Source organism: Schistocerca nitens, chromosome 4, assembly GCF_023898315.1.
Source record: "Schistocerca nitens isolate TAMUIC-IGC-003100 chromosome 4, iqSchNite1.1, whole genome shotgun sequence".
NCBI classification, from domain to species: domain Eukaryota; kingdom Metazoa; phylum Arthropoda; class Insecta; order Orthoptera; family Acrididae; genus Schistocerca; species Schistocerca nitens.
The window spans coordinates 802,296,300-802,313,541 of NC_064617.1; the positions used below are offsets into that span (position 1 = coordinate 802,296,300).

The 17,242-nt window shown below is 41.3% G+C and overlaps 1 protein-coding gene across 2 annotated transcripts in view; it reads right to left on the reverse strand.

The window, feature by feature from the left end:
- LOC126251869 (sialin-like) overlaps window positions 1–17,242 on the reverse strand; it is a 133,143-nt gene that overhangs the window by 6,780 nt on the left and 109,121 nt on the right. For both annotated transcript variants that reach the window (XM_049952557.1, XM_049952556.1), the window contains 2 exons: window positions 10,268–10,509; window positions 3,708–3,828 (listed from right to left, as the gene is read on the reverse strand). In XM_049952557.1, coding sequence (XP_049808514.1) covers window positions 3,708–3,828; window positions 10,268–10,509 — 363 coding nt within the window. The remainder of the gene's footprint in view (window positions 1–3,707; window positions 3,829–10,267; window positions 10,510–17,242) is intronic.

Genomic DNA, 17,242 nt, shown 5'->3' on the forward strand with positions numbered 1-17,242 from the left:
CTAGTCTCTGCAACTGCAATAACTTCCCCCAAAAGAATAACAACTTGCCCTCAAAACTGTAATAGCTTTTCCCCAATTTTCCACCCAAAACTGTATCACTTATAACGAAAGTGCATCAGATTGCACCAAAACTGTATCAATTTGTGCCAAAACTGTATCAACTTGCTCCTTGAAATTGTGTCAGCTTGCCTCCAAAACTGTATCAATTTGCCCCAAAACTGTAAAAATTTTCCCTGAAACTATGACAACTGGCCATAGAATTGAACATCATTGCCCCTCCCCAACAATATATGTGGAGGTTAGGGGTAGTGGTAGCAGAATGTTACAATTTTAGATCAAATCCTGGTAGTTTCAAGGCAATCTGTGACAGTTGTGAGGGCAAGTTGTTACACTTTGCAGGGCAAGTTGTTACACTTTGCAGGGCAAGTTGTTACAGTTTGGAAGGCAAGTTACTACAGTTTGGGAGTGGCAAGTCGATACACTTGCAGGGAGTAAGTTGTTAGAGTTTCAGGCAAATTGATACAGTTTTGGTCCAAACTATACAGTTTTCAGGGCAAGTTGTTAAAGTTTTGAGGACAAGTTGATAAGTATTGGGGTAAGTTGGTATTGCTACATACCTAATTTGTTTCAGTAGTGCCAGTAAGTAAGTCACACGTATTTTAATAAGTAATACAAACAATTCAGATGTGAAAATACTTAATTTAAAGAGTCACTGTACTTGCAAATGGTGGTGTGATACTCCGATTTCGGCCGTCAACAAGTGCTACTTAAGCTATAAGTTTTATCAGTAGTGCTATATGTAAGCACTCCGTCGTCAGGCCACGAGTGGCCTACCGGGACCATCCGACCGCCGTGTCATCCTCAGTGGAGGATGCGGATAGGAGGGGCGTAGGGTCAGCACACTGCTCTCCAGGCCGTAATGATGGTATTCTTGACCGAAGCCGCTAATATTCGGTCGATTAGCTCCTCAATTGGCATCACGAGGCTGAGTGCACCCCGAAAAATGGCAACAGCGCATGGCGGCCTGGATGGTCACCCATCCAAGTGCCGACCAGTGCCGACCACGCCCGACAGCGCTTAACTTCGATGATCTCACAGGAACCGGTGTATCCACTGCGACAATGCCACGCCACATGTTTATTGTGCTCTACGTCTTCCATATTTCGAGAAATAATTTCAGTTTGATACAAAGTTCAAATTAACAGTCATAATTAGAGTACAATAAATGAGTGTGTGTTTGTGTGTGATTTCTACTCTAAAACATTAATTATTGCGATAAATAATTTTAACAATTTTTTGGTGTTATTTAGTTGTTGGTTATAGGAAATATAGTCTCTAAACATTTTAGAGAGACTTGGCACTGTAGCGCCCGTCCAAAAATAGTGCAGCATTCCTTGGATGTTCAATTGGGACATAATATCTAGTAAATCTAGTTCAAATGCAATTAAAACGCTGTATTCAGTTGTTAATAACATCAGTTTTATTTTCTCGAGCAGAACGTGGTACATTATTTTTGATCCCACCTAAAGTGGTACTTCCTAAGACGAACCGTTACGGAAAAATTTGTAAAAATGATAGATGATGTCGGTTCGGTGTGTAAACCACAGATTGAATGCTAGCACCCTTTACATATTTTAGACAAACAGCTACCACTGTAACAGTTGAAAAGGATCAGAGAACAATTGTGATTCGAAATATTTAATTTGAAGGTCCATTGTGTCTTACACCAAGTGCAGGCCTATAAATTACCTGTAATGTATTTGTTCACATGTGTTTCATAACGTTGGGTATTTAGGGATGAAAATCGCTTTCGGATGCTTCATTTGAGAGTTCAGAACATACATCAAATGTGTAAATACTGCAAGATATGGGCCTTACACAAATTTTTGTATAAATGCTTTCTAACATGGTGCAAAATTTCAAATCCTTGGGATACTTCTGAGCACAGTCAAGTTGCTGGTCTGGGGCTACAGTGTGATTGGCTATTTCACTTTAATGAACTACAAGGTAGTGGGATGTGAGTGGATGAGTGGCGAGAGGAAGGGAAAAGGTGGTGGAGGGAGGAAGGGGTGGAGGGTGGGGGAAATATGTGGGTTCTTACATTATAATGATCAGGTATTTGATAAAGGGGCTGGCCTTGTCACATGACAGATCAGGGAGCATGGCTTGCTACCACCTTGGATTTATGAGTTACTCGGCATCAACAGTGACTGCAGTGCTGACTAATGGTGGAAACTTGAACTATGGGTCAGAGCCAACATAAATATACTACAGGCATATATTTTTAACTAAAATTAAGCTTACGCCTTGCTATTTGAACTTACATTTAAATCAGTTAATCCGATCTACGCCTGTGATTTAAGATTGAAAGTACAGTTTCCTTGTTCAGCATACTGGTTAGTTAGGAATTTCGTTCTCAAGATATCTATAATGAAATAAAATCATTAATGCCTCGTTTTTATTAGGCTGTATACAATAAAATTTCCTTATTTCGAGTGTTAGAAAGATTTCACGTGCTGAAAGGGATCCTGCGTCTTGTCCATTGACTTCGAATTCACTAAATCGAAAACACAGCGACCCAAATTCTTTCAGAAGAGTTACTGCCTTCCGCCCTGCTCCCTCACCCCAAAACTGGTACCTCAAAGCTCGCCAAAACTAGTGGACTACAAGGTTCAGCCTCTCCTTTTTAGTTGAAATTGAGGTAGTCAAGATTCTGCAAAGCTACCCAACTGTCATAGATGTAAGAAAACAGAAATTTTAACACAGCACTGTCCAGCTACCTTTAGAAGTTGCACAGCATGAATTCTGACCTAGTTGTGTTGATACACTTTCCGGTACTCTCTAACGCTTCACTCCACTGCTTCAAGGCCTCACGAATTTCGTGTTTAGTATTAAAGATAAATAATAAATTCTTGAGACCTTGAATCAGTGGAGGGAAGCATTATAAATTGATATTTGTGTATCAACAGAACTATAACAAAACTCGTGCCTTGCAATTTCGACACCACTTGACCCATCCTACTCGATGGTGATGTCTAACATAACAGAACCAAATTATCAAGAGTTAAAATGTTCATGTATCTAAGATCAGTCTCAAATTCTATTAATCCCTTTCGTTCCAAGCTATTTATCCCGTAGTGGTAGCAGCCTCATCTTTTATTAATTCCCACCCTCAGTCAAAGCAAATCAATATTCAAACAGCAGAGGTTGAAAATACCGCTTCAGTTGTAAATTACTTTATTTTCAGAAGACCGGTTTTGGACTGTTATAAGCCCATCCTCAGGTGTCGTAGCTGTGCTGTGGTCCCCCAGCGCCGATTGTACCAGGCGCGGTGTGCTGCCTATGAGCACGGAACAGGGAGTCACTCCCAGCACACCGCGCCTGGTACACGCGGAGCTCGGCGCTCGGCGCTCGGGGACCAGAGCACAGCTACGACACTTGAGGATGGGCTTATAACAGTCCGAAACCGGTCGTGTGAAAATAAAGTAATTTACAACTGAAGCGGTATTTTCAACCTCTGCTATAATGCTCAGTTGCGGATGTTCTTCCAACAGGATTGTTTGTAATATTCAAACAGTTTGATTAGCTTACTTTCAACACGCTCATCTACATTTCATGGTGGTGTTTCGGGCAGATCCTGAAACACCGGCGTTAAATAATTTTAAAAATTCGAGCAGCGAGTGCCCAGGACTGCTGTCGGCCCTCACCTGGGGGAGGGTCGTTCCACGGCTGCACCTTGTCCGTGCCCAGAACCAGCCAGACGAGGTACGTCGCCACTCCGATGCCCGCCGACACGTAGAACACCGTGTTCCACGCAGTTCTCGTTTGCTGCGGCAAAAAACAAAGTACACCATCAACTACAACACATATGGTGGGTATGTTTCCAGAGACGTAAACTAACCTCTTACTGTGAAACTATGAGAGTGAAGACAGCCATCCTACGGAATTATGAGTGTTTATACAATGACTTATCCTCTTCAGAATGACGAGAGGTCATTTTATCAAAACACATCATTTGACTTCTTTCTTCAAAAATAGTTTGTGGCGGAAAAAATAAAGAAAAAGTGGAATGACTTTGTTCGCTGGGTAGGTAGGCTCAACCACCTAAACAGAAAGAGTGTTCTTTCCCCACACCTGGTGTGAGGGAGTTCTGTCTTGCGTTTACCTATTGAGTGCAGGTGACACTACTGTGTGCAGTGCTGAGTCCCGTTTGTTTTGTATGATGACGAGAAAAGAGGAAGTGTGAAATCCAGTGCTGGCATATGGTCCACTCCTCTTGAATAGACCAACAGCCATGCTGCATAACAGACGTAAAACAGAGCATAGGGAGGTATTGTAAGTAGGCTGTTTAGGTTTTTATGTTGGTAACGCCACGTAGCGCCTTGTATGAAAATCACTGACTGTGCTGTGTGCAGTCTGTGGCTGGTTTGCATTGTTGGAATATTTGCTATTGTACTGTTGGGCAGTTGGATGTGAACAGCGCGTAGCGTTGTGCAGGTGGAGGTGAGCCGCCAGCAGTGGTGGATGTGGGGAGAGAGAAGCCAGACTTTTGAGATGTTAATGTGAGCGGACGAGCTGAACGTGTGTCCGTCAGAAAAAGGAAATTTGCCACACTGGATGTGACAAATTATATATATGACTTTTGAAAACTGTAAACACATTGTATCAAAATCTTTCATTTGCTAACTATATGCCTATCAGTAGTTAATTCCTTCAGAAGTTAGAATCTTTTATTTAGCTGGCAGTATTGGCGCTCGTTGTATTGCAGTAGTTCGAGTAACGAAGATTTTTGTGAGGTAAGTGATTCAAGAAAGGTATAGGTTATTGTTAGTCAGGGCCATTCTTTTGCAGGACCTATTGAAAGTCAGATTGCGTTGCGCTAAAAATATGTGTCAGTTTAGGGTTGATCATAATAAGTAAAGAGAGAAAGGTTGAGTACGTTCAGTTTTGCTCAGCTGTTTGAAAATCAAAAAACCTAAGAAGTTTACCAGCACAGTAATTCATAATTTTTCTAAGGGGATATTTCAGTATATAGAAACGCTTTTGGTTGTCAAGAGGGCAATAGGCGATGCCTTCAACACTCAGTGTAGTAAAATGTCATCAGAAGATTCCTTACAAAACTCAGAGGAATTCTAGTGATGTTTTAGGGCTGTCAGTACCACAAAGCTTAATGACCAGATACTGACGGATGATACAGGAACAGAAACTGAGGGTATCAAAGCAAAAACATATCGAATTCCGTTTTCAAATGTTCCTTTACTAAGGAAAATACGTATGTAGTGCTCTAGTTTACTTCTTGTCCATTGAAATCATTAGTGATGTAGATACTAGTGTCACTAACGTTGATGATGACTGGGTGTTGTGTGATGTCCTTAGGTTGGTTAGGTTTAAATAGTTCTAAGTTCTAGGGGACTGATGACCATAGATGTTAAGTCCCATAGTGCTCAGAGCCAATATGACTAACGCTGAGAAACGGCTAAAATTGCTAAATTAAACAAGGCTACAGGTCCCGATGGAATCCCTTTCAGATTCTATAGAGAATATGTGGCTGAGTTATCTTCTATTTTAAATCAAATATATAGTAAAGCCCTTGAGAATAAACCGAGCTCAGTGATTGGATGAAACAACAAGTCACACTTGAGTACAAGAAGAGTAATAGAACTGAGTCACAAAACTTTCATCCACTTTCTTTGATGTTCATCTGCTATAGAATTTCTAAAACAGATTCTGAACTCAAACATAATGATGTATCTCGAACAGAATGATCTCCTCCATTCAACCAATAATGAACCCAGGAAGATCGATCATGCGAAACCCAAACTGCGCCTTTTTCAACTGATATTCTTGAAGTCATGTGTCAAGGAAATCTATAGCTGCATTATTTAGTGACTTTCGGGAAACATTTGACTCGGCGTCACACAACCGTTCACCTGCAAAACTACGATTATGTAGGGTATCAGACAAATTTTGTGACAGGTTTGAGGATTTCTTGGTAGGCAGGTCATACCATTTAGGGAGTAGAAAAAACTCTTGAGCAGTTTAGCGACATGTAGTTGCTTTAAATGAAATAGAGTCCTACTACCATCATAACGAATGGATTAGTTCGGCGTTTCACGTAAATACTAATAAGAGGGTGGAATGGCATAAGAAATTCGCAAATTGCACTTCGGATGACTCCCACTGGAGGGCAGCACTGATCTACGAATGAAGGCGATTGGCCGAGGAGTATCGAAATGTCGACAATGGACTGCACTATCGAGAGAAGAGGAAGCGGCGGTCTAATGGAGCGGAGCGAAATGACGAATAGTGAGACTGCGTGAATAATGATTTTGATTTGTTACTCTGCATGAATTTGCATAAATGTGATATTTTGTTTGTTTTATGAAGGCTGTAGATCGAAAATCTATTTAATTTTGGAGATTTGTTTACTATAATTACATGTATGGACGACAACATAACCATAAAATGGAATTTAACTGTTAAGCAACTATCCCAGTATTTTTTTTTTTTTTGCTACCACTGCAAAACGTTTGACGACAGTGTGATTGAATTAAGAATATAAGAGTCTTATATTAAATTAATTTTGCAGACAAATTTCTATCTGAAATTACCCAGCAAAGTCATATATTTATAGATATGGAATAGCAATCAGTAACATAGTGAATGGCGATAGTCAACACGTACTGTAAGTACATTTATATCCTTTTGGTTCCAAGCAACCCTAAATAAAATGTTGGTCATATTTTCCTATACTGAATTCTCTTTTAAAGGTGACAGTTTAATTTTTGTGATTAATAATTATTCATGTTAATGGTATCACATGTGCTGGATCCCAGTTTGAGATATGACAGGGAATATTTTCAGAGAAAGTCATTTTCATATTTTCGTACAATATTGCATGTTGTTAGTTGATGACAGAAAGAATGACGAACTTTCGAATGGCCAAAGTTTGTGTTCGGGTGGGATGTATCTTTCTACTGAATACTATTAACACCTTATATAACGTATTTTGTTACAAGTCTTCCGACTGTGTTCATGTCATGGTTGACAGATACAAGGAAACTCCAGTTTCGAAGTCTAGCAGCACTGAGTGATTGATATGCCACTATCTCAAGGGTGTACCATGGGCCGGCCGGGGTGGACGAGCGGTTCTAGGCGCTACAGTCTGGAACCGCGCGACTGTTACTGTCACAGGTTCGAATCCTGCCTCGGGCATGGATGTGTGTGATGTTCTTAGTTTAGTTAGGTTTAAGTAGTTCTAAGTTCTATGGGACTGATGACCTCAGAAGTTAAGTCCCATAGTGCTCAGAGCCATTTGAACCATTTTTTTGGTGTACCATGAGTCGCTCGATTCGAGTAAAATTACAACGACCACAAACGACTTCCACGAACAACAACGTAATGATGATAGGTGTTGTGATCGACTAATGCGGCTGGTACCGGCGGAGGTTCGACTCCTCCCTCGGGCATGGGTGTGTATGTTTGTCCTTAGGATAATTTAGATTAAGTAGTGTGCAAACTTAGGGACTGATGACCTTAGCAGTTAAGTCCCATAAGATTTCACACACATTTTTTTGACTATTGTAAATCGCAACAGGAAATAGAGTAGCACTTTAAAGCCAGTTCAGTGCTGGATAACAACAACCAGAGAGCGACCACATCATCCGCAACTAGACGTATAATTATGCACACCATACGTCACAGTGCACAGAGATTAGATGGTCACAGATATATGAGAAGAGGCCTGAATGAATAAGTCATGCTACACAGTGGTACGTTTGGCAGGGTACGAGTATGTCGAAAACCACGCAAGGCTATGTACTGTCCGGAGCGACGGTAAATGGGAAGTGCCTTTAAGGTAAGTAAGAGTGATTTCAGGTGTGCCGCAGGGCAGTGTCATAGGACCGTTGCTATTCACAATATACATAAATGACCTTGTGGATGACATCGGAAGTTCACTGAGGCTTTTTGCAGATGATGCTGTGGTGTATCGAGAGGTTGTAACAATGGAAAATTGTACTGAAATGCAGGAGGATCTGCAGCGAATTGACGCATGATGCAGGGAATGGCAATTGAATCACAATGTAGACAAGTGTAATGTGTTGCGAATACATAGAAAGATAGATCCCTTATCATTTAGCTACAAAATAGCAGGTCAGCAACTGGAAGTAGTTAATTCCATAAATTATCAGGGAGTACGCATTAGGAGTGATTTAAAATGGAATGATCAGATAAAGTTGATCGTCGTAAAGCAGATGCCAGACTGAGATTCATTGGAAGAATCCTAAAGAAATGCAATCCGAAAACAAAGGAAGTAGGTTACAGTACGCTTGTTCGCCCACTGCTTGAATACTGCTCAGCAGTGTGGGATCCGTACCAGATAGGGTTGATAGAAGAGATAGAGAAGATCCAACGGAGAGCAGCGCGGTTCCTTACAGGATCATTTAGTAATCGCGAAAGCGTTACGGAGATGATAGATAAACTCCAGTGGAAGACTCTGCAGGAGAGACGCTCAGTAGCTCGGTACGGGCTTTTGTTAAAGTCTCGAGAACATACCTTCACCGAGGAGTCAAGCAGTATATTGCTCCCTCCTACGTATATCTCGCGAAGAGACCATGAGGATAAAATCAGAGAGATTAGAGCCCACACGGAAGCATACCGACAATCCTTCTTTCCACGAACAATACGACAATGGAATAGAAGGGAGAACCGATAGAGGTATTCAGGGTACCCTTCGCCACACACCGTCAGGTGGCTTGCGGAGTATGGATGTAGATGTAGATGTAGGTCACTCCCATCAGCCACCGCGCCGAATGTCATCTTAGTTTGTGGCGGACAGTATGCCGTTTGCCAGCATTGGCGCCATTCAGGAGGGGGATGGGTATTATCTCCCGGGTGGGGGGGAGGGGGGGAGGTAGCAAATGACTCTGAGCACTATGGGACTCAACTGCTGAGGTCATAAGTCCCCTAGAACTTAGAACTACTTAAACCTAACGAACCTAAGGACATCACACACATCCATGCCCGAGGCAGGATTCGAACCTGCGACCGTAGCGGTCGCGCGTTTCCAGACTGTAGCGCCTAGAACCGCTCGGCCACTCCGGCCGGCGGAGAGGTAGCAGAAGGGTTATTTAGGTAAGATTAAATGGACCGTGATACATTTTCTAGTGGCTCTTGCAATTGGTACAGGAACCTGCTTCACGATCATGTCCACTTGCCTCGACTGAATCTTCCATTTACTGAATTTCCATAACATAATATTTTTCTACATACTGTCACTATCCGATGAAAATTGAAGATCCCAGTAAGTATTCTCTAGTCAATAAAGTACAATGTGCGCTACAACCAAGAGGTAAATTATTTGCCTTTAGCACTCTGCAGGTGACCTGTACCTTCAGCATGACAATAGATCCATCCCTCCGCTACCGAAATGTGTACAGAACGATCTGACGAACACTACATAGGCATGATAACACTTGTGTGTCATGTTGTCGCCCAAGTCATCTAACCTCCATCTTATTAAGAGAAATGTTCGTGCTCCGGACCAAGCTTCGACCAGTCCCCTTTAACTCCAGGCGGCTGTTCAAAGGTGTAACTGTAAAAATGGTTCAAATGGCTCTGAGCACTATGGGACTTAACTTCTGAGGTCATCAGTCCCCTAGAACTTAGAACTACTTAAACCTAACTAACCTAAGGACATCACACACATCCATGCCCGAGGCAGGATTCGAACCTGCGACCGTAGCGGTCAAGCGGTTCCAAACTGAAGCGCTTAGAACCTCACGGCCACACCGGCCGGCGTGTAACTGTAGCATATCTACATAAACCAGGTTCTTCCATAGCCAAACAGAGAACCGTTGGGTATTGTAGTGCTCACGATGCGATGTTTTTGATTCGAGCGCGCATGCTTTTTCTAGCTGTCAGCACGTTGCTGGAGTGTGTTAGAGTTAGGTGTAACTGTGAATTTGTTATGTAACTTCTCTGATTATCTGGTTGCAGAAATTTTAGTTCAAGATTAGAGCTTTTGCTGTGGAGGCAACTTTTGACGAGTGCCTCTACCGGCAGCAGGAGAGGAGGGAGACCCAACAGAGAGAAGTATGGTACAGCTGGTAATGTATAAAGTACCGTCCACGAAATGCAGTCCCCGTCTGCACATACTCTTAACTTCTCAAATACCATAATCATAGCAAATAAGAGTTATTTCCCAGTAACTGTCACGTCTGTGGGTCGCATTCGGAGGCCTCGTAGCCAGTGGTGGGGTACTTACGTTTCCGCTGGTGATCCAGCCGACGGCGTACGGCGCCAGGATACCGGCGGCGTTGGCGAACGTGTTGGAGATGCCGAGCATGGTGCCCGCGAAGTTGGGCGCGATGCCCAGCAGGTTGATGGAGTTGCTCGTGTACTGGGCTCCCAGGCACAGACCGTTGATGGCCAGCAGCACAAGGATGGCCACGTGATCGCAGCCCACCACTGTGATGATGATCAGCGTAATCGCCGGACCCACGTTCGCTGCAGACACGATTAAGCGCTTTCTCAACTCTCTGCTCTTAGGTACACTCTGCACGCAGTTGCAGCGTCCGAGCTAGCACAGTGTTGGCCCAGATTTCGCTAACAGTATATGAGAGTGGGTGTCGTGTCTGCTGACATCTTACACTTACTGAGTATTACAATGACTAATCCTTACTTGTACTTTCAGATAAAGGTCAGTACCAACAACTTAGAAACAAAAGAAAATGTCGGGGTAGACATAGTGGTTATTCTTGGCAAACCGAGACAATGAGATAAATCGTTAACTTCGTAATAACATTTGTTAAGTGTCTTTATAGCATTTTTACTATGACAATGTGCATTTCTAAGTCACAGTTTGGTCATTAGTGCTTCTATTTTACATAAAGACCTCCACTGCGAAGTCAACTGTCCAGAAACGCGTATCTATAGGAATTATAATCTATTCTTAATAGGCTGCAAATAGCGAAATTCTGGTTGAATATATGCAGTATTACAGAATAATATATGTAAAATTCTGTCAAAACTTATGTAAGTCATATATATATATATATTATATATATATATATATTTATTTATTTATTTATTTATTTATTTATTTATTTTTGCAAGTGAATGAAGCTACTTCCACGTGTTCATTATACACAGTATTCAAAGATGATGCTACAAGTTTGAAACAGCATTACAAACTGCATGGATATTTCAGTATTATACAGAAAATAAATAACTTATATGTTCCAAAGAACAACTTTATCGTCAAACACTATTTTACTTGCATGCTCTTCAGAAAGAACGATAATGATATCTATCCTTGTCAATGGTTGAAATTAAACATAATAATTAATTTTACAGGTTGAAAATATAAGTGAATTATTTAACAATCCTGTAGCTCTCGTGCAGAAATAAATACGACTACATTGTGCAAAAATATTTTCTATGATACGCAGTAACTATTAATTAATATGAAAGATTAACAGAGTTCGTTAATAATGAACTCATAGGCGCAACCAGACTGAATAATACGAGAGTGAGTAGTAAGAAAGAACAAACGTGGGAAGGAAAAAACAACTGATTGAACTGTAAAGGAATCTTAGCAAATTTTTCTTCTGCAAGTCTGTATACGTACCACCTCAGTTTCGCAAATAGCGATTAACAATGTATTATAGCATCCACAGACAAGAGTCTCTGGATTATTAACAATATAATGAATGTTTTTCATAGCAACAGAAGCCCTGATGAAGAAGCTGCCATAGAGAAATACTAAAAAGACGGTAGTAGGCTTTTATTATTTTTTCTAAAATAAAAAATTTTGGTTCAGCTTAATACGACTATAAATCAGAGTCACTCATGTAAATGTATTCACATTCAGTAACAAATCATTATTTTAGTTAATCAGTTAGCACTTTCACCTCATAGAAATATATTTCGAACATGCGCCATAGAGCTTACAAATGACTAGGTATCTAGGAAGCATATGGCTACAACTGCATTGTGTTCAGCTTGTCGAGAGAAGCGAATATCGAGAAGACTACATCTTACGTTACCGTCATAATGTTTTCTGTTTGATTAACTACATACAGGGTGCTCGGCCCTCAGCCGAACAGTGTTGTATATGGAGAAATTTCAGTTTGTACAACATCCATTTTATTTACTCTTTTCTTCATAATTTTTTCAAGGTCACACTATGGTACGTGTACCATAGCCAAGAGAGCTTTAAGAAGACCTCTGTTCGAAACGTGTACAAAAAGGTATTCCTGCAGCTAATTATTTATGGCTGAATGTTTTATGGACACTTTTGGCTATCGTAAATGTAAAACAGTGTGCTCTTGACAGTAAAATTATATATTTCTAAACTAGTTATGCTCTAAGAAAAGAGTAAAGAAAGTAATTGTTGTAAATAAAGACATTTGTAAATAGACATTCCTTATTTTGTCTATGTAAACCGAGCACTCTACAACGATGGAACACAAGCAAGGATTAGACAAGGGTGGGGAAGGAAATCGGTCTTGTACTTCGAAATCGGCCTTGTACTTCGAAATCAGCCTTATACTTCTCAAAGAAACCATCTAGGCATTTGCCTTAAGCGTTTTAGAGAAACCATGGAAAATCTGAATCTATATGGCCAGATCAAAGTTTTTCCCCTCCCTAATACGACCCCAGTGCACCACCTCATAGGGTCACTAATGTTTAAATAAAAGAAGTTTACTGCTTTCTTCGAAGGTATGGAGGTTAGGACGTCAGAGACAAGTTGGGACTGGAGAAGGATGGGAAGCGGAACTGGACGAGTCCTTTTCAGTTGCACAGTTGCGGCATATACTTAAATGAGTTCACTTCAGATGAAATATGGACGTACTAGTAAACTATTATCATAGCTACTATAGTTAAAAACTCTGAAAAAGAAGAACGACGTTTATGTGTAATGTCCGAAACTCTTCATCTATGAACACGGATTCCCTGATACTATTTTGGAATTATTATCAGGCAAACACAAATTTGACCAGACCAGAGTTATCAACTGCAACATAATACAACATAATATTAGTTGATGTCATCCTTCCTCACCTAATTTATTCTTAGTTAATCGCGAAATAACAGGGTAATTTAAACTACATTCACAGCATTGCCGATTTTACTACGATGATGTGGGAAGGTCATTCAGAGGATCCCACAGCGGACGTAAGAGCCAATGTTCAGGGGGAGCGATGGAGATGGGTCCAGCTGTCATACAGGATTTGTTACGGTGCTGTAGAGAGGGCGAGGCTTGCTGGCACCAACTAAGGCCAAACCCAGGATGGGAAGCAGCAGATGGTAATGATACGAATGGCATCTCATAAAACTAGGGTAAGACTAAACTTAATTCCTGATTAATTAAACGGCTAAAAGAAGAAAGAGAAAAGCCATAGTACAGTTCTCAAGGTTGGATTCAGAAGTTACTACGTGTAATTTAATTTAATCGTGAAAATAACAATAATTAACGAAGTAATGTTAGGATGATAGCTCCTTGGCCGAAATGAATCTTCCTGATTGCCCAGTTTGTATTGTCTTTCTTGGCAGACAAAGAAAGACAATTTAGAAAGGCAGGAAAGACAAGAAATACATTTCTCCGAAGATTTCCTGTTCTGTCCATGTCCGTTACACTACCTAATGGACTATACTGCCATTTTGCGATCCCAGAAATACGCCTCAGAATTACTGCGATATCTTTGGTATCTGCTGTCAATCAGGGTTAATAAGGACTCTAAACATTAGAACAGAATTATAGAACAGGTCGCACTGGTGCCTTGTATACGGTGTCGTCAATGGACGCAACGCAACTTCCCAGAATCCTACCAACAAATCGAAGACTTTCATTCACCACCTCTGCTGTTGATTTAACGAGTTGACTTCATTTCATATATAAGGAGTTAACAAAAAGTTTTCGTTTGAGGGTATCGCTGCAGCGTATATCAACCTAGTGCGACTCCGATGCGATTATTTAAGCACCGGTATGTAATCAGGGGATTAGTGTGGCATTCGTGTCTTTCCGACGTGTGTGCGGTCACTATGGTGACGTTATTGCCAAATGCGTACAAACAGGGCCAAATTGCTGTTTTTCTTTTCTTGATTAGTCTTCTTGGCTTGCCGGTAACATCCATCGGAGAATGAAGAATGTGTTTGGAGTAACATGTCTGTCGAAAGCCACCGTTGAGTAATGGTGAGCCAAGTTCCGTGCTGGTTCGGGTTCGACACAAGACGACCCTCGATCTGGGAGGCCAGCCTCAATCATTGTTGTTTTGCCTAAATCACCTAATGTGCTTCAATGTTGAAGGCAACACATTCCTTGTCCGCATTCTTGTAGGCGACAAACGCTGGTGCGACGAACAGCAGTTTCATGACAACGCACGTCCTCACATCATAAATATCATAATGCAGAAGTTACAGCAACTCATGTGAGAAACTATACATAGTGTCCCCCCCCCCCTCCCCACCCCCTCCCATGATTGATTCGCCTTCCGTCCGCTAAAAGAGGCCTTGAAGTGTCGACGATTCTCGTCGCACGAGATTGTAAAGTACGCAGTTACAGACTTTTTCACGCAACAGGACTTGGTGTTTTACCATATGGACATATTCAACTCGGTGAGATGGTTGCAGCAGTGCTCATAGTGATTTCGACTGATTGGCGTACCGATTCTGGATGGTACGGCTTTCGACAAGAAACTTTTTTACCGCCTCTCACAGCTTCACAGTATTGCTGCATCTAAGCGATGTAAGGGGTACCAGAGCTTAACCACGTACCTCGCAGTCGGAAACAATAGAGTACTTTCTCTTGTTTACAGATATTACTGTGCACTGATTCGCGTTTAAAGACGGCTATCCGGCTATCAACTAGTACACCAAGTGTAAAATAGAGTCAGACTCGTTATACATTCATGTACAATCATCCAAATGATAGGAAATTGTGTAATTGTCAAATAAAAATTTGTTGCAATATTGTTTTAAAGAACGAGCCGACAGTTCAAAGCAAGTGATCGTTCTGTCGACTTCATTGTCATTAGAGACGGACACTAACTCACTGGAGTAACAGAACGACGAGAGGCATTGCACTGACCTCACAGAAGGCAAGAACGGTGTTCGTTTCCCTGCCTTGTCGCCAAATTTTGACTTACCTAAAAACTTTCTCTAAAGTAGACACGGCCGACTGGGGAATTGGTAATTTGCCATGGGCTTAGCTAGTTAATGCCACACAAAGAAGAATAATTTTCTATGGAAGAAATGTATTCGGAACTGTGTATATGATTACACTACTGCTTCACAATTTACTAGAGACAAATGAAAATTTTTGTCGGACCTGGATTAGGACCCGGATTTCCCGCTTTACACGAGCGGTCGTCTTAGCCGCTTCGGGCATCCGAGCACGCCTCCAGAGCCGACCCAAATCTCCATATGTCACAGAGTCTGCGTCCTGCCCTCGCACAGTTGCTGAGATTCCCGCGCAGGAAGACTTTTTATTATTATTATCGCAGCCTGTCTAGTCATATAGCATTATTGGCAGTTTCGTTGTTTACCGATGTACTATGTAATGTCCTTCAGACATGTATGCCTGCCAGGAGTAACAAACATTGCTACGATCGACATCTTAATAAAATTGAAGAAGTCTATTCGAAATTGCGAATACGATCAGACTGCTGATCAATTTATGACGTAGTACATCGTCACAGACAGACACTGCAAACAGCAGTACATGCCCAGACAGGCTGCAAAAATGATAAAAAGTCTCTTCCTGTGCGGGAGTAACGGCAATTGTGTGAATGCAAGACGTAGACATTTAGTGACGTATGGAGATTTGGGGCGGCCCTGAAGGCGTGTTCAGGTAACCAACGCGATTAAGGCTACCGCTAGTGTAAAGCGGGAAATCCAGTTTCCAGTCCCGGTAAAGCAATTTTCATTTGTCACTCATAAACCGTGTGGCAGTAGTCTAATCATATTCACAATTCTGAATACGTTTCTTCCATTTCATTAAGCTGTCGATCGTAGCAGTGTCTGTTCCTTCAGACATGCATGAATGAAGAATTGCATAGTAGGTCTAGATAGTTAAACGCAGACACTGCGTATACTAATTGTAATAATTTTGTAGCTGCATATGAAAAATTTATGGAATGCTGTGGTTAAAAGCACATAGTTGTAATAAATACGAAGAGCGTGACATGACTTGGAATTCAGGTAACGTACAGAGTGTTAAGAGTAACGGAGGTTTATCTAGTTTATGCAGCAGCACATTCCGCTAATTTAAATATTCAGTCGTCAGTGTGTAGAATTGCTACTACAGAACATAGTGCTAATTTTTCTTTCTTGAAGAATTTTGACGATATGACTTTGATAGTATTCGAATAGCACCGTAAATCAGATCTGGACCGCTCAATATGAACATGAAATAGTCACCACACGTGTGTGCTCTGATCACGCTGTAAGATGCAACGTTGCCAGGGACAAGTGCTACACGACGAGACTCGATGCAGATAACAGAAATTATTACTTGCTTCGAGCAACTGCTCTACCTTTGCTATGTGTTATCTCCATCTCTGATGTAATGAAGTACGCGCATTGCGGCAGCAGAACTTTGTTATTAAATTGCGGTCTGTATTGCACTATAGAAAATGTTCGATGCATTTCGGTTTACGATTGTCTGAAATTTCTTAGACTTGGTTGCTATTGTCAAAATCGATCTTAAAGTTGCTTTCGTTGCTTAATAATCAAAATTCTCCCATTTATGTTACTATACACGCTCTGTGTTGCTACTGTCGGTATTTTGGACGATTGATTTCAGTCACTTTGTCTTACTTTGCTGCAAAAATAATAAATAAGTTTGCAGTCTGTCGAGGCATGTTATTTTTGTTTTTAATAACCTAAGATATTTCGTCTGGCCCATACCGACTTCACTGAGTTATTTTTTATTCCTAAGTTACATTATATGTTTTCTTAAATATCAGCGACCGCTACGGTCGCAGGCTCGAATCCTGCCTCGGGCATGGATGTGTGTGATGACCTTGGGTTAGTTAGGTTTAATTATTTCTAAGTTCTAGGCGACTGATGACCTCAGAAGTTAAGTCGCATAGTGCTCAGAGCCATTTTTTTCTTATATATCGTTACATAGTCCCCCCCCCCCCCATGAACCATGGACCTTGCCGTTGGTGGGGAGGCTTGCGTGCCTCAGCGATACAGATAGCCGTACCGTAGGTGCAACCACAACGGAGGGGTA